This window comes from Pelodiscus sinensis, chromosome 1 (assembly GCF_052426305.1).
Source record: "Pelodiscus sinensis isolate ZL-2025 chromosome 1, ASM5242630v1, whole genome shotgun sequence".
NCBI classification, from domain to species: domain Eukaryota; kingdom Metazoa; phylum Chordata; order Testudines; family Trionychidae; genus Pelodiscus; species Pelodiscus sinensis.
Window position 1 is genome coordinate 91,320,499 of NC_143052.1, and position 17,441 is coordinate 91,337,939.

The 17,441-nt window shown below is 52.9% G+C and overlaps 1 protein-coding gene across 1 annotated transcript; it reads left to right on the forward strand.

Moving 5' to 3' along the window:
- The first annotated feature begins 2,357 nt into the window (after positions 1 to 2,357).
- Positions 2,358 to 16,624, forward strand: CHADL (chondroadherin like). Its single transcript, XM_075936324.2, has 5 exons — positions 2,358 to 2,629; positions 6,134 to 6,304; positions 7,409 to 9,082; positions 11,508 to 11,674; positions 15,262 to 16,624. The coding sequence occupies exons 2-5, from the start codon at positions 6,146 to 6,148 to the stop codon at positions 15,497 to 15,499; spliced, it is 2,238 nt and encodes a 745-aa protein (XP_075792439.2). The 5' UTR covers positions 2,358 to 2,629; positions 6,134 to 6,145; the 3' UTR covers positions 15,500 to 16,624.
- Positions 16,625 to 17,441: the final 817 nt, after the last annotated feature.

A 17,441-nucleotide genomic window follows, 5' to 3' on the forward strand; every position in this document is an offset into this window, starting at 1 on the left:
ACTAAATAATGAGCTTGCTTCTGCAGCTCTGACTTGCGCAAAGAGCTACAGCTGAGGCAGGGGGACCACTCAGGGGAGGAAGATGTGCAACAAGGGGGCCCACTAGCTGGCCCAGCTTGTGACTGAGGGCCCAAGCCTGTCCTCACTGGGCCCAGGTGGAAGCAGTATCAAGCCCTGAGCCAGTGGCATTGCCACCTTTCGATCTGCAGGCCCAGAGGTCGGCGCCGCTGGAGCAGCGAGGTGAGAGTTCTGCGTCGGATGTTGTCTAGCTGGTGATCACATTGTCCGTCTCGGCGCACTGTGGTCACCAGAGTGTTCTAATGAGCCCCTCAGAACAGCGCGTTGAGCGCCTGTTAAAAAGACAGCCCCGTGTTTGCGATCCTCACTCTCCTTACAAAGCTAGTGGGTGCCCTGAGCAAGGAGCCAGCTCTGAGAGTGGAAGCATCTCCCCTACAGCAAGTGCTTACTCACTCAAACCTAGGATCCAGAGTCTGATCCAGGGCTGATGTTCATTAAGACAGACTGAGGGGCAGCAACAGAAGTAGACCCCAATCCTGCAAACAGATGCACCAGCCCTGCCTCTCAATGTGGGATTCCACTGATTCCATGGATTCCTGCTCCAGAATCCCACTGAAGTCAATGTGATGCCATCACGGCACAGGGGTAAATGCTAATGCATCCATTAACGAAGGTTAGGGGGACCTCAACAGCCTAGACATTTGCAAGTGCAAAATCAGCATTTTCCATTATGAAAATCACATTTCAACATTTTTCTTACATTTGCTTAAATGCAAATTCTCCACCAACTGCCTAATCCTGAGCCTTGCGCCTGACTGACAGGTGTTTGAGCATCGCAATGGGGTGACCCCTAAAACTCTCTGCAATCGAATGGCCTGTTCTTGAGAGTTGCAGAGAACAAGCAATTCCCACAGGAATCAGAGACTGTCAGTTTCTCAGCAAGTCACTGGCTCAAGGCCCTGGAAGATTTAAAAGGAACAAAATAAAGTGGCAAAGTTATGCTCCTACACTCATGCTAGCCAGTGGGTCCTCACAGAGATTCTATCAGTGACACCACAACATGCCAGAGAAGCTAAAACTCCAGGCATGAAAGAAAGCAGTGGTGCAAAAACAATCCATCCTTCCTCCCAATGCTCTCTGAAAGCACAAACACCACACGTGCACACAGAGAAACAGGCACTTCCTTTAATAAAAAAAGGGGGAGGGGGGAAGGCGCTGCGATTTGAAATGCACAACAGTCAGGACATTCAGAAACCTGTTTCCTGCATCAAATGTCACTCACCATATAACAGTAATTTGTCTATCAACTTAAAAGAAAGCATATACAAATACATAAAAGCATTAAGTCTATAGTAACTCAATTATAGAGAGATATATTTTAGAAATTTTGTCCACCTGTCCGTCTGTCCGTCCATGCGTCCGTTTGTTCAAGAGCATCTAAACGGTAAGAGCTAGGACCATCAAATTTGAGATCTCACCTTAAAGCAAGGTAGGGGCTCAGTTGTAGCCAAGACAATGGGCCATGCACAGAATGCGATTGTTTCACATCAAACAGAAAGGGAGGGGCGTGATAGCAGGGACAGTTATATTGATAAATGACCAACCCTGGGGAGTAGCTACTTGCCAGCAGCATGGCCCCCGCTGTCTTGGGCTTTCCCCAGGGAGCAGCCACTGACCGTGTCGTGCAGCTCTCGCCGCCCTGGTCTGTCCCCTGGAAGAAGTTGGTGGGTGGCCTGTGCAGCCCCTGCTGCTCCCGGACCAGTCCCAGGGAGAAGCCAGCAGGTGACCTGCCTGCCCCCCTGCCTCTGGCCAGCCCCCGGGAGAAGCTGGCGGGAGGCCTGAGCAGGACATCCCAGGTCATTCCCAGGGAGAAGCCAGTGGGCAGGATGGCCCCACTGCTCCTGGACAATGCTGGGTAAGTGTTATAGGATATCTATATCGCATTACTATATATTTTACACACACACACACACACACACACACAAAGTTATTTAGCAGCCTCCTTCCACCATAACATTTAATCTAGGTGCATTTCAGAGGTAAACCTTAATGCTGGATTAGTATGGACTGGGTAGTTATGTATTGTCATTTAATGTCTATATTGGATATTATGTGTTAGTTGCCTACATACACAGAGCGGGGAGAGGAGTGGCGTGGGGGAAGGGAGTCAGTCTAACTCTCACACATATTTTTAATGGCATCATGACATTCAAGACAAGGGGACTGAATTCCACAGCCCTGTCTCTCCCAAAGGCTTTCCCAGTGATTGGACGCATCTGATGAATTGCTGCTCTCCCAAAGGCTGCTCTTCACTTCAGTTTTGCTTCTTTTATCTCCCCCCCCCTTTCCCCTCCGGTTGGCTCTGTGTGAGCATGAGCCACGCTGGGAGAGCAACACAACGCTCCATTCAGCTCTCATTTCAGCAAGGCAAGTAAGCCACACACCCCCACTCCCAGCGGGAGAATTCACAGGGCTGTGGGAGCTGCTGGGTGAACGGATTTCAGTCCCTTTTTCTTTGCCATTCCCATCTTCACTTTCCTCCGTTTCCCGTTACCCTAGCTGTGCTTTCCTGAGGAAGGAGCTGCCTTATGCACACGGGGGAAGCCGCTGGGTAAGTTGTTGGGGGCCTGGGCTGGGGGAAAAGGGAGCTGGGTTGCAGAAGGGAGTTCACGCCCCCCCCCCCCCCTTTTACTGCTGAGACAGCAGCGGACTTTCACACATTAAGCCAAAATGATTTCAAGGGTCTTAATGCATCTCCTGGTACTGGCGGTTTGAGCGCCCCACACAAGCTGTATGGTGCCGCCGCTCAGGAGAGACTTGGGCATTCGGTCGCCAGGACTTGGGCATTCGGTCGCAAGTCAGGAAGGAGCTGTATTGGCAGAGCTGGGGTAGGTAGAGCCCAGGGCTGGGATAAGCCAGAGGTGCAGCAAAAGAGGATCATAATCCGAGTGTGCAAGAGCGGAGTCTGCAGCAGCTCTGAGATGAGCTGGCTGGGCTCTGTGGGGCTCAAGGCTGGGATGGTGGGGGCTGTTACAGGGAGGTGGGGGGGCAGTGCCGTGTGGGGGGCCCGGGGCAGGGGATGCTATAGGTGAGGTATGAGGCACAGTAGCAGAGGAGTGTGTGGGACTCCCAGGTGTGGAATGGCTGGGGAGGCTGGGGGGCAGGCCTAGCTGCGCTGTTTGTGGGGGTACAGCATGGACACAGAAGAGCGGTGCACTAATGGGAGCACAGAAGAGTGGATGGAATGCCAGCACGGACCCTAGCTCAGGACACTCGTTGTCCTGGGCCCTGTGCACGCTCCGCTCAGCTCCAGCGCCATTTGTGATGGGGCAGCCCTACTACGAGCCATACACGCTGCCATGTGAGATGTCCCTCACCTCCTCCCTCAGCTTGGGACTCTCCCAGGCACAGTTTTGCCACTCCACTGACCATTCCAAAAGCCTTTGCTAGCACTGCTGCATTCTAGCCACATTCCTGGCAAACGCTAACACAGCCGCTCGAAGGCCCCAGCCCAGGGTATGCCACGTCCCCAGTGCCCGGATCATTCACTGTCTCAGGGGGCCTTGGCTGCTTCCTGCCCTGGGTAACGCACGCTAAAACCCCGGCAGGACGCTGGTCCTATGGCTGCTCTGACTGTGATCTCCGGCGAGTCTTAAGCTTTACTTCTCCTCTCTCCAACATCTCTCCAGTGACGTCTGCCTGGCGTTCTCTCACCCTCCATTCTCACCCTCCTTGCCCTTTCAGCTGCCACTGGTCTGTGACACTCATCTCTCTTGGCTCTCCTTCTGCTTTAGCGGCTCTTTCCTCACCCTTTCCTACTTCTCTAGCCCCTGGGTCCTCTCCTCTTCTCCCTGTCTATCCCATTGCTGGGTAGGTGACGGCTCTGTACACCTAGGCCTAGCTGTCACCTGTGTGCAGGTGACTTTCAGATTTTCTTTTGTGCTCTGGACCTCTCTCTCTGGGACTCTCCAGCAGCTCCTGTCAGGCAGCTCACAACTCAAATTCAGCATGACCAAAAAACAAGCTTACAGTCTCCCCATCTAAACATCTTCACTGTCTCTATTCCGGGTCACAGCTGACCAGGCCAGAATCTCTCTCACGATCCTGGCCCATCAACCAGTCCCTTACTAGTCCTGTCACTCCATCCTTCACAATATTTCAAATGCACCACACTTGCCTTTCTGCCCTGAGGATCCAGTCACTTGTCCCAGCCCCCATCACCTCATCCCTTCCTCCTCAGTTGACCTACCTAAGCCACCCACCCAAAAATGCTTTGCCAAAACCAACTCTCACGCACCTGTTGCTCCGAGCACAACTCCCACTGGGTCACTTCACTGGCTACCCACCACCAAATGCAAACTTCTTGCCTTTGCTCTTAAGCCCTGCCTCTTGGACATGGTCTCCTCCTGCATCTCCCACCTCACTTCCAACCTGCTCCTCCAGGGCAGCCAGCCTCGGCGTTCCTTCCCTGCCTCTCACAAGCACCTCCATCCCCAGGGCTTCTTCCCTGCTGGCCCTCACAACTGGAGCAGCTCTACTCTCCCTTCCCCCCACACAACACATTCACTAAGCCCACCTCCTTTCCCCTCCTCCAAGCCATTCCTAAGAACCCACCTCTGTCAGGATATCTGTCAGGGGAAACAAGGCGGAAGTAACAAACCAAACACAGAATCAGCTCGGATGAGCCATACAACTGGGGTTGCATCTCCCTTCCAAACTTCCTGTTCTTATAATGGCCAACCTTGGCCTCCTGCCTACCTCCCGTTGTTGCCTCTTTCTGCCCCATCCCTTGCTGTGTCCCCTCCAATGTCGATAGCAAGCTCACTGGAGCAGGATCACACCTTATACTTGTTACGGGGGAAGTACCATGCACATTTGGGGCACTTGAAAATAAAATAAAATAAATAATAAAAATAAAATAATAATGTTACCCCTCTGTACAGTGAGGTGACACGAGGGAAATGCTTGCCGGGGTAGTGTGAGGTTAAGCTGGTTAGCGTTTGCAAAGCATTCAGCTGTCAGGTGGAAGCTGAGACACAACTGCAGGCCCTTACGAGCAAGGATGCTCTGGAGCAGTGCTATTACTGGCGGGATTCATTCAGATGAGTTACCGCAGTGTCCCACCCTTCTTCCCTTGGGATATATGGCGCCAGGAATGCATGTTGTCACATGGCTCCTGCGGCTGCATTAAGGCCAAGTCTACCTGCGCCTTTTCAGGCGGCACTAGTGTGGTCCGTTAGCTGCACTGCCTTGGAGGTTCTCACAAGCTGACAGAGGTTGCACCTGCTCAGTTCTTGGGAAATGGAACCTCCCAGGCCAGCCCAAGTGTGGCAGGAGGAGGGACTGGTGATTGAGCAGCGGTTTCTCTACCTGATTTGGTAAAATGTGTAAGCAGGTACTGAGAGCAGAACCAGAGTGGGTCATTCCATGCTTCAAAGTAGGCCCCGACCTAAGTAACCCAAACTTCCTGCTGCACTGTCTCTTGGTCACAATGCCCCTTTTCCAGTCTCTCACACTGGACTGTAGCGTTGCAATGCACCATGGAACAGCTGCCAAGCCCCATCTTAATGCTTCAGAGGGGTGGCCGAGTTAGGGTATGTCTACACTACCCCGCTAGTTCGAACTAGGGGGGGTAATGTAGTCATACGGAGTTGCAAATGAAGCCCGGGATTTGAATTTCCCGGGCTTCATTTGCATGAAGCCGGCCGGCGCCATTTTTAAACAAGGTGTACAGCTAGTTCGCATTAGGAAGCCTAATCCGAACTAGCTAGTTCGTGCCGCGTGTAGCCGCGCAGCACGCAGTCCGAACTAGCCGGCATTTAAAAATGGCGCCGGCTGGCTTCATGCAAATGAAGCCCAGGAAATTCAAATCCCGGGCTTCATTTGCAACTCCGTATGACTACATTACCAGTTCGAACTAGGGGGGTAGTGTAGACATACCCTTAGTCTGTACAGGATAAACTTAAAAAACAACAAATAGTCTGGAAGCACTTAATGCTCACCCTAATCCCCAGGGACGCGGCCTGCCAAGCACTCAGGGGCCGTGGGGAGAAGCGCTGTGAAAACACACATCTGTGTCTGACTGTGGCTCCTCTTCCCTCTCTCTCACCTGTAGCTGGTTCCCAAGATGTGGGGTTCTCTGAGCCTCCTTCTGGTGTCAGCTCTCTTCCCCGCCAGGAGAGCGGCTGCAGAGCGCTGCCCACGGATCTGCATCTGCGATAACATCAAGCGCCACGTCATGTGTCTGAACAAGAACCTCACAGAGGTGCCCATCACCATCCCCCAGGTCAGTCACTGGGGACAGGGGCAAACCCTGCACAAACAGACCCCCCTGCATTTGCCACTGCTGCCACCGCCATCAGTGCATGTCACACCACTCCTCACCCCGTGGGGCGCCTGTGCCACACAGGCTGCGATAGGAGAGGGGAGAGGCAGTGGAACAGGACGCAGATGGCAGGTGTGGTTTGCTTGGGCAGAAGTTTGGGTTTCCAAAAAATGTATGCAAGTAACCCTTTAATGCCGTTGATGTGAAAATTGGGGGGGGGGGGAGGAGGGAGGTTTTGATCCACAGACAGGACAGGTGGCAAGATGAGCTGGTCTGCTCAGGGTCAGCCAGGGCAGAGGACAGACTTTGTCCACCTCTGTGGGAGGGTGGGATTGGGAGGAGGCTCCAGTTCCCTAAAGGGGTGGAGCCTTGAGTGGAAGGCGGTGGGGCTAGCCTCCCTCAGCTGGCCCTTCAGTGCTACCAGGCTCACACTGCCTGGGGCTCTGGCAGTGATTTAAAGGGGCCAGGGCTCTGGCCACTAGCACTGCCAAGGTAACAGCATCTGAGAGCCCTAGGCCCTTTTAACTCTCTGGGCCCCGGGGCATATGCCCCCCACCAGTGTCCCTGGGGTCAGCTCTTCTACCAACTCCCAACAGAAAAATCACTCTTTTGATCAAGACCAAAAGCCTCAGTTACAGTATTTTCTGCAAGACCCCCAGTCAGGCCATGCTGAGGTTGTGATTGTTACAGATCGTAAGCACAAGCAAAGTCAGGCAGTGATGTAATCAGTGAAAATCCAGATGGCTGCAGGAAGGTGATGTTGGTGACTCCGTAGCAGGCACTTTCCCTGCCCAATCACTCCTACACTAAGGCTCATGCACAATGCTAGTGCTTGCTGCCCGGCCGGAGGCCTGGCTCAGCAGGAAGGAACACCCTCCATCAAGATCCCAACACAACTTCCTGCAGCAGACTGAAGGTCCTCTGGGTGGTGTCTTGGCCAAGGATGGATCAGGCATGAGCCTGCCTGTGAGATCTGGTGATAGCAGCTGCAGCAAGGACTAGGTCACTAGGCTGGGAGAGGTTGTGGGTTCCATCCTCAGTAACTGATGCTTGTGTAATTGACAGGTCACCCAAAAACTGGATCTCCGGGGCAACAACATAAAAGTCATCCCTGGGGGAGCTTTCCTCCCTATCCCATACCTCACCCACTTGAACCTGCAGCGATGCAACCTGGAGAGTATTGAGGAAGGGGCTTTCAGGGGACTAGGAAGACTGATCTACCTCAACCTGGCTTCCAACAATATAGCCTTCATCTACCAGGAGTCCTTGGATGGTCTCTCTTCTCTCCAGCAGCTCATCCTGGAGAAGAACCGCCTAGAAGAGATAAAACCAGGGGCTTTCAGCCAACTGGGTTTCCTCAACTTCCTCAACCTTGGTGAGAACTTCCTGGTCTACCTGCCGGATATGGTCTTCCAGGGGCTGCAGCTGATCAAGTGGCTCCGCCTGTCCCATAATGCACTTCATGTCATAGCCACTGAGGCCTTTGCTGGGTTGCCTGCCTTGAGGAGGTTGAGCCTGGACTACAACGAATTGCAGTCCTTGCCCACAGAGGCCCTGTCGAGGCTGTCAGGTACCACCCGGCTGGATCTGGGACACAACCCTATCACCTATATCAGCGAGGAGGCCATTGAGATGGCTTCATTAAAGCAGCTGTTCTTGGACAACATGGCCCTCCAGGATGTGTCGCACAAAGCCTTTGTGAAGAGCCCCCTGCTGCATACACTTGACCTCCACAACAACCAGCTGCAGGTGCTGCAGCCGCTGACAGAAACCACCCACCTGAAGAAAATCAACTTAACAGGGAACCCGGTGGTTTGCTCGTGCTACATGCGGCCCTTCAAGGAGTGGATGGAGAAAGCGAGGGTCCAGGCTGATGTGCCATGTGCCAGTCCAGATGCCTTCAGGGGTGAGCAGCTGGAGTTGCTGAGGTCCATTGATATGAAATGTGGGGGCCCTGCCCTGGAAGCAGAGCCGCTCCCCAGCCCAGCTGCCCCCAGGAGGAAGCCCGAGGGAGATGCTAAGACAAAGTGTCCAGAAGGCTGCACCTGCTCCCCTGATTTCCAGCACAGCAACTGTGAGAACCGAGGTCTCCGGAAGATCCCCAGGGGGTTCCCTACCAACACCCAGCTCCTGGACCTGCGCCGAAACGAGTTCCACTCCATATCCAAGGGATCCTTCCCCAGCTTGAAGAAGCTGGTCTCACTACACCTGCAAAGCTGCAAGATCATGGAGCTGCAGCCGGGTGCCTTCCAGGGCTTACAGAAGCTGGTCTACCTCTACCTCTCCAACAACAACATCACTGCCATAGACAAGGCTGCCTTTGACGGGGCCCCCCAGCTCAGCTATCTGTACCTGGACCACAATGGGTTCACTCGGGTGCCCAGAGGGGCCTTCAGCCTCCTACCCAACCTCTTCTCCCTCCACTTACAGCATAACTACATCCGCCAGCTGTCAGACAGCGACCTAGCTGGGGCAGGGCAGCTCCGCTGGGTCTACCTGAGTGGGAACCGCATCACTCGTGTGTCCCCCAGGGCCCTGAGCCCGGCCAAGATGCTAGAGAAGCTGCACCTGGACGAGAACCTGTTGCAGGAAGTGCCCACCGGGTCCCTCCGGGGTTTGCCTGCTCTTAGTGAGCTGAAGCTATCCAAGAATCCCATCAAGTGTATTGGGGATGGAGCCTTTCTCCCAGTGGCCAAGTCCCTGCAGCACCTGTATCTGGATAGCCTGGGGCTGGAACAGGTGAGAGGGCGGGAGCTGGGCAAGCACCCCCAGTGGGGGAAGCTGAATCCTGCTACACAAGTTACCGTTCAATTGCCTCTCTTCTCTGCTCCTGCTGCAGCACGTTCTAGGGCTGTGTCTGGGCCAGACGAAGGGGCTTCCCCACCAAGGGAATGGCCCCAGCGCTGGGGCCTGCAACACTTCCCTGGGGACATGATTGCTCAGCCTGAGACTTCACTTGAGGGAAAAGCTTCCCCATGGCCTGAACTGCACCTTTGTTCAGTTTCAGCCTGTTACTCCCAGTGAGAACGGCCCCCGGGCCTGCCCTAAACAGTCCCTCTCTCGCCCTCCTTTCACAGGGCCCAGACCCTCTCTGTGGCATTGCTCAGCCAGGTTCCAGGCTCTTCATGCCTTGATCCAAAGCCAAATGACAGTCAATAGAGACTCCTGTTGTTTTCAGTGCTCTGTGGATCCTGCCCTAAGCTCCTGCCCCTGCCCCAAATCATTGATGCTTTTTTCGTCCAATTTGTCAGTATTTCTTGTCCTGTGGAGACCTACTCGGAGGGGTTCTCCTCTCCTGCCCACCTGTTTCTCTTCTCTCAAGCATCTTTTGGCTGGATGAGGATCAAATCACCATCATCCAGCCAAAAGCCAACGCTCCTTTCTCTGCTCACAAGGCCACATCTGGGGCCTCCCATGCTGCTTTCCCAGCCCCGGGGAAGGAGATCACCAATCCTGGGAGCAGGGCAATTGCCTGGCCAGTCAATGAACTGATCCGTGTTACTTTCAAAACCCAGAACCAGGCCAGTGCAGAGCCCAGAGTTTCTCTTGTTTGCAGAGAAGAGAGCAGAACGCGCCTCTGCCGAATGCTCCCTGCCTTTTCAGTGGAAGTTTAAGCACATTATGGAGGCCCCAAAATGCCACCCAAATGAGTTATGTGAATTAAAGGGGTCGCCTCAATTTTTCATAGCCTGGAACCCTTGTTCAGCTGCTTGTACCTGAGTCTTTTTTCCCTTCCGGGATGGTTTCCACAGCCCCTCAAAGACAGCGCTGCAGGCATTGCATTGGTGGTTACTGAGGTGCCTGGAAGCTGGAGAGCACCTTGGGCATTAGGGACCGACAAAAATGGCAAACTCAACAAAGTGGAGATGGGAAAGTGGAGAGGGCTGACAAGTCCTGCCCGAGAGCAAGTTAAAATGGGCCATTGGCTCCACGAAGTCTTGCACGTGGAAACCCTTTAACTCTACGGCTCTGATCCAACTAGGCACTTACAACTTGAGTAGTGACCTTGAAAGCGACACAACTTAAAGTTAAGCACTTGCTCAAGAGCTTTGGACTGGGGCCTGTTTAAGATGACAGTCAGCTTGCCAGACACTGAAAAAGTCCCTACAACTGGCTCATTTCAGTGCCTTGGGTCATTTCAGTGCCTTGGCTCATTTCAGTGCCTTGCCATTGTTAGAAGACGACTTGCAGGAATGAAAAAAGCTATCCTAAGTGCAAGGCATCCAGTTGCCAGAAAGAACAAAACATCAAATTGAAAACGGGTGTGCAATACAGTTATTGACAATCCCACACCTATTTGTCTACCGCCTTATATCTAGCCTGCATGTTCAAATGCAGAACAGGTAAGGGCCCCTGCTGCAAAGCGCTTAATGTCCAGGGGAAAAAAAATCAAAAGTAAGTAGTAAGCTGCCAACTTGAGTTTGACGTAGGTTCAGACATACAGGGTGTGTCTAGACTACAGGGTTTTGTCGATAAAAGTGGACTTTTCTTGACAAAACTATACCTGCATCTGCACTACCGCCGAGTTCTGTCGACATAACTCGGCAGTTTTGTCGACGGCAGTAAACCTCATTCTACGAGGAATAACGCCTTTTGTCAATAGTTCTGTTGACAGAAGGCGTTATTGCAACTACACTGTTCTGTGTCTCCACTCCCATGTCAACAAAGCGGCTTGCTTTGTCAACAGAACTGGATGTAGTCTAGATGCTTTTTGTCGACAGAAGCTTTGTCAACAGTATCTGTCAACAAAGCCTCTGTCGACAAAAGCCAGTAGTCTAGACGTACCCACACAGTGCAACATTTCAGTAGGTCAAGCATATCCAGGCTGTCAGAGCCATCAAAAGGAGTTACCATTTAACACTAAAGAGTCAGTACCACAATTACATTGACCAACAGAGAACTCTCTTTACGCAGTAACTTCTCTTACATTGAGCTCCTGCACTTCCTTTGTCTCAAATTATGTCATCCAACTGAACTTCCTGCAGGGAAGTATTGTTACAAAGTGACAGTAGCACCAGCCTCATTCACAGTGGAGTCAGAAACCAATGTGAGCTAATTAGCCCCCACACGCAATCAGAAAGGGCATGCACATTCTTAACTCCCTATTCAAATCATCGACTTGTCATTTTCCTTTGCTTCAACAGCCCCGTCTCATCATTTGCAGGTTTCCGCAAGGGCCTTTGTTGGCCTGGGTCCTAGGCTGAAGAGTCTGTACCTGGAGAACAACAAAATAAATAACGTGCCGGACTTGCGCAGCTTCACAGGGCTGGAGGTCATCAACCTGAGAGACATCCCCTTCCACTGCAACTGCCAGCTCCTCCCACTGCGCAGGTGAGCCACGGCTATACTCCAGCAGCCTGGCTGGGGCACAGTGATAGGAGGCTGAGGCGTTCTGCTCAGTTCCTGCTGGGAAGGTTTGTACCACTGAAAATATCATCCCAATGGGCACCAATTTACGCTCTTCCTGCCAGTTTTACCAGGGAGGCTACAGAAATTGAGCTACCATCTCAGCCCAGGTCCTCAAAGGCCTTTAGGTGTCTAATCCATAGAAATGTTGAAATCAGTGGGAGGTTCTGGGCCCTGCTGCCTAGAGGGGAGCTCTCCACAGCAGGACTGAGGCATAGGGGCACATGAGGGTGAAGTGGAAGAGCATAGGCGCTGGCAAATCAGAAGAGACCATAGGTCCTCTGGTTGCCTGTCTCACCCAATTCCCAATACTCCATGCTTCCAAGGGAGGTGTAAAAGCCACATGATCCACTTCATCGTGCTGGCACCTGCCACATACTTCTTCAAGACCTCAGCAGCTCATCACAATATGCCCTGAAGTGTGAGGGTTGGGAATCTTTGAAATACACTCTGGCTTGGGTGACTGCAGCTACTATTCTGACTAAGGATATTAAGGACTAGTTGACTATCCAATGAGCAAATGCTTATCGGATAGTCAAGTTGACTAGTCAATTCCCTGCCCCCCCTTTGCTTGCTGCCTCTATCAGCAGCAGCAAAGGGAGGGGGAAGACAGGGTACTTCAAAGTGGCAGTGCTTCACAGAGCCATCTCCTTTCCTGGGCTCAGCTGTGTGGTGCTGTCCCTTTGAAATGCCACTTCGGCGTTTCAAAGCAGCAGCGCTGTGTGGAGCCTGGGGTCAGCGGGGGATTCCGAGTCCCCCACTGATCCCAGGCTCCATGCGGGTGCTTCTACTATGAAATGCACAAGAGCCCCCACCGGGCTGCACGTGGAGTTCCACACCAGGGGCTCTTGTACATTTCAAAGGAGGAATGCGAAAGAGCCTATTGACTAGTCCAGTGTTTCCCAATTTTATTTGGCCGAGGAACCCTTTTCAGCGTTCCAGAATTTCAAGGAACCCCTAGGTTTGTCAAGCAAAAAAAAAAAAAAACCCCAAATGAGCTGCCCACCCCCGCTGGTTCCCTGCACCTTCCCCAAAACCATCCCTCACAATCCAAGGGAGTGCAGCACCAGTTTCCAGCTGAGCTGCCCATCTGTTCCGTATGCCCTCCCCCATCCACCTCAGCCCAGCTGAGCCCAGCACTGGTTCCCTGCATGCCTCCCCCACAGCACAGCTGAGCCCCATTTCCCTGCACCTCCCCCAAACCCTGCAAACCTGCTGAGCCAAGCTCCGATTCCCTGCCCCTCCCTCCCCTTGAGTCTATCCCCAGTTCCTGGCACCTCCTTCTTCCTGCAGCCAAACTGAGCTCTGAGCTCCACACACACACCCCCAACCCACAGCCCAGCCCAGATGCCTGGACCCTCCCACGCTGCAACCCAGCTGAGCTCAATTTCCCTGCACCTTTCCCCCGAACCTTGCAGACATGCTGAGCCAGCTCTGATTCCCTGCCCCAGCCTCCCTCTCTCCTTCCCATTGGCTGTGTCTACACTAGAGTGATCTTGCGCCAAAGCGTCCGCTCTTGCGCAAAAACTTGCGTCCTGTCTACACTGGCCGTGTGTTCTTGCGCAAGTAAACTGACGTTCAAATGTATGAAATGAGGGCTTCTTCCGCAAGAACTACGATGCTTCTGCTCAGGAATAAGCCCTTTTGCGCAACTGTTCTTGCGCAAGAAGCCAGTGTAGACAGGCAACATGAATTTCTTGTGCAAGAAAGCCCTATGGCTAAAATGGCCATTGGCACTTTCTTGGGCAAGAGAGCATCCACACTGCCATAGATTCTCTTGTGCAAAAGCACAGCTTGCACATGGCAGTGTGGACGTGTTCTTGCGCAGGATGTTCTTGCACAAGAAACTGCCAGTGTAGACACAGCCTAAGAGTTTCCTCGCATGAGCAAAATGAATTTTGTGTTGTGCACCAGTACTGAGTTCACGTGGCTTGTTTGGACGTGCCACTGTGGCACCCAAGTTATTAATAAGTATTTTTAAACCTTTACCTTTTCCCTCTGCTGCCATGTCTCCTCCCCTTGTTCCATCAGCTCCCCTGGTGCCTGCTGCCTCCCAACTCCTCACCTTCCTCTGCTGTCCTGACTCCTGCCATTCTCGTTGCCCTCAGCCTTCCTGCAACCTGTCCCCCTCCACCAGCCCTTCCCTCCTCCCTGTGCCCACTCTTCCAGTAGCCCCACTCTGATCATGTGAGCTATGCCTCCTCATCCCCTCTTCTAACACCTCCCTCTACAAACCTGCCCTGCTTCTCTCCTCTGGTGCTGGTCCCTCCCCTGCAGGTGTCTGCACTTCTGCTTCATCCCTAGAATTCCCTGGCACTTGCACCTTCTCTTACTCCTGCACCTTTCTGTTGCCTCCCTTTTCCCTCACTGCCCCTACCCCCTTTGCCCTCTTTTTCCCTGATGCCCACCCCCTCACCACCCTCTGCCCCCGTTTCCCTCATGCCCCTGTGTCCTCACACATGACTTGCTCCATCCTGGCCTTCCTCATGCCCACCCCTTCTTTCAAGCCTTCTCCCAGCACCTCCCCTCCTGCCTTTTTCCTCATTGTCTGCACTTGGCCCCCCTGGCATTTGTCTCTCCTCTACCCTGTCCTTTTGGTGTCTTCCCCTTTCTTCCCCCTCTCCCCTCCCCCTCCGCACAAGTCCCTTCTTCTCCCAGCCCTTCCCCTTCCCCTCCGCACAAGCCCCTTCCTCTCCCAGCCCTTCCCCTTCCCCTACCTTCTGCCTTCTACTTTGTGGGGCTGGAGTCTGCACTCCGTCCCTGGACTCTGAACCCGCAATTCAGCCATGTGGCACAACACAGCATCCAGGAGTTTTAAAATCCTGGGCTGTGATGTTATGTCACGCCGGGCATCTCCCGCCCACCCGTTTGAGCACGCTGCGCAGGGCGGCAGCAGCAGCCAACAAAGGGGAGCTCAGTGAAGGTTGTGCATGGCAGGGATGGGACAGGTCCGGAGATGGGGGAGAGACGCTCTGGGACCAGGGTGGGAGGACGCGCGGTGGAGGGGGGGGCCGTTCCAGCTCCAAATATTGGTGGAGCATGGGCACCATGAGCCCATACAACTCGCCGCCCATACCTCTGCTGGCTCTCTCTTTCAGAGGGTGCAGGGGAGTGCTGGCTCCTCACGGAACCCCAGGGTTCCCCGGAGCACCAATTGGGAAACACTGGACTAGTCGATGGAAATTCCATCAACTACTCGACTAGTAAATTACTCGCTATTTAACATCCTTAATTCTTACTCTATCCAACTGCACTTCTCGGGTATTGTTACAACTTTCCAAACTGTTTGCACATGTGGGGAGGCTGAAGTGCCCTCCCTGAGCTGTCCCCATTCCAGGGGTACCCAGAGGGAGTCACCCGTCAGGGCTGCCAAGCCAGCCGAGACTCCCTTGGCATTAGTTAAGGAAGAGCAAATGCACTGGTTTGCCAGCACAGCCTTTTTTGCCAGTAATCGGCCAAATCTACCGGGAGCTGTTCTCATCCCCCTTCCTCTGTCTTTTACCCTGTTTCAGGTGGATCGACAAACTGAACCTGCGTGTGGGAGCCACCTGTGGGTCCCCAGCAGAAGTCCGTGGGCAGAAGGTGAAGCTTTCTGCTGCCTTCCAAAGCTGCCCAGGCTGGCGTATGGAGAAAGCCAGCAGGGCCCGTCCAAACATGGTCAAGGCCAAAATTAAAGCAGACAGCAGCCCCAGCAAGACAAGGAGGTCAAGAAAAGCACAAGGCAGAGGCACCAAGAGGAGCAAAGCATAAGAAAGAGAGGCCTTGCAGCAGCTGGAGGAGGGTCTATCAGCAGCGTGTGGCTGTGGAGGCACCTGACCAGCTACTAGGAAGCAGCTTAGTGAGAAAAGCTTTAATGGGCTTTTGTCCACATTGCGGTGATACGCACATTGCACAGGGGAAAGGAGCAGGCCTGAGCTGTGGGCTTCTGGCTGGCAAGGAAGTATGTGTGCAGTGTGCGCTGCAGGGGGAGGGAATTCAAAGAGGGAATTGCCTTGAGGGGGAAAAGTAGATGTGAAAATCACATGGTGCTTTTCACAAGGGAGCATCCCTCCCCCCTCCAGCTCAGTTGTGCCAAGTTGTAGCTTGAACAACTCTATTTTGCCTCTCTACCTTCCTCTTGCAGTCTCAGTGGAACGTGTTATTGTGCTCTTCCTGCCCTAAAGCGTGGTATGATGCTGCTGAGCGTTGTTTCACTCCAGAGGCAGCAGATATTTAACATGTGGCGGGCAGCAAGGAGGATCTGCTGTTCACAGACAGGGTTTCATGTCCTCTGATTCAGCCGCCAGCCATTTGCCATGGAATCTAACCCTGGCTGGAGCACTGGAACTTTCAGTCAAAAGCGATACACTGCCAGCCCGCCTGGCTGAACGGACAACAGTGGAAACTCAAACCAAGCGTAACACATGCAGCATTGCCTTCGTCTGCAGCAATCCTGAAACAAAAGCTTGGAGGGATGAAACACCCCATCTCTCTCAATGGCGTGTCAGGTCTCAAACATCAAAGTGACAACTGACATGCTAGCATTGCTAACTATTCAACTGCTAATGGTTTCAGAAGACAAGGCCAGCAAATGTACGTTTCCCATTGGCAGTGGCAAGACACGAAGACATCCCCTCCTTATCGCCAAGATGACTGCTGGAAACAACTAAGACTCAATAGGGGAAAGGATCAGGCCCAAGCTAAGAGGCTGTCTAGCTTGTGAGAAATGATTAAAAGTACGGTAACAAATTTCTTGGGAGTATTAAGCTTAGCTGGTGTGTTTTATTTAGCTAGTAACTTACTTTGAGCTTCTGTTATCATTCGCAATGACTTAAATCCTACTTTTTATACTTAATAAAATCACTTGTTAATAAAGCCAGCGTACTTGTTACCTGGGAGGGGGAACAACAGCTGTGCACGTCTCTCTTTCCTTGATGTAGGGGACAAACAACTTGTGAACTTGCTCTGGGTAAAACTTTCAGGCAGAGTGAGACGGATTTATCTGGGGTTCTTGTCCCATTGGGGCTATGAACCTTGATGCTGTGTCAAGTCCCTGTGACTGAGCCTTCCCAGAGCTGAGCTGCTCTGTGTCTGTGTCGCTCTGCTGTGGGCTGTGACCCCAACTCCGTGTCATCGCTGGGGAAGACCAGAGGTTCTGGCTCAGCAGCACAAGATGAAGGGATGCCCAGAGAGCAGGTAGGTGGGCTCAGCGGTATGATTAGTCCATCAGGTGACAATCTCACTGGCTGGTGCGTGGCTATGTAGAGCGAGCTGGCAATGCACTCCCGGCTCTATTGCCGATGTGATTAGCTAAGTGCTGTTTGCTCTTGGGGGCATTCTGCACCAAAATTAAAAATTCTGCACACATTTTAAATGCCTGCAAATGTTGTCAAAATAACACTCCACATGGACACCAGTTTCAATTTTGGTGATTTATTTCAACATACCTGTCAGCAAGTATGTCGGGGAGAACACAGACACACAACATTTCCACCTAGAGTTAAAGAAACATTCCTTTGACAACACAGTTTATTTCTTTGGCCCTTTCATTCCTCCAGAGCCCAGGCCTGGTGCCCCCCACCGCTGGCCCCAGCAGCAGAACCCCACCCCCAAGATACCCTCCCCTTTCTCACTCCTGTACCCAGGCGCACCCCCCTTGCCCAGAACCCTGACACCCACCCCTCTCTCCCGATGGCAAAACAGCCTTATACTG

What these genes read in the sequence shown, in the direction of transcription:
- CHADL (XM_075936324.2), top strand. Translation starts at nt 6,146, where the DNA reads ATGTGGGGTTCTCTGAGCCTCCTTCTGGTGTCAGCTCTCTTCCCCGCC. An exon ending in ATAGCCTGGGGCTGGAACAG is followed by an intron (nt 9,083 to 11,507) that starts GTGAGAGGGCGG and finishes CATCATTTGCAG; the next exon opens with GTTTCCGCAAGGGCCTTTGT. An exon ending in CAGCTCCTCCCACTGCGCAG is followed by an intron (nt 11,675 to 15,261) that starts GTGAGCCACGGC and finishes ACCCTGTTTCAG; the next exon opens with GTGGATCGACAAACTGAACC.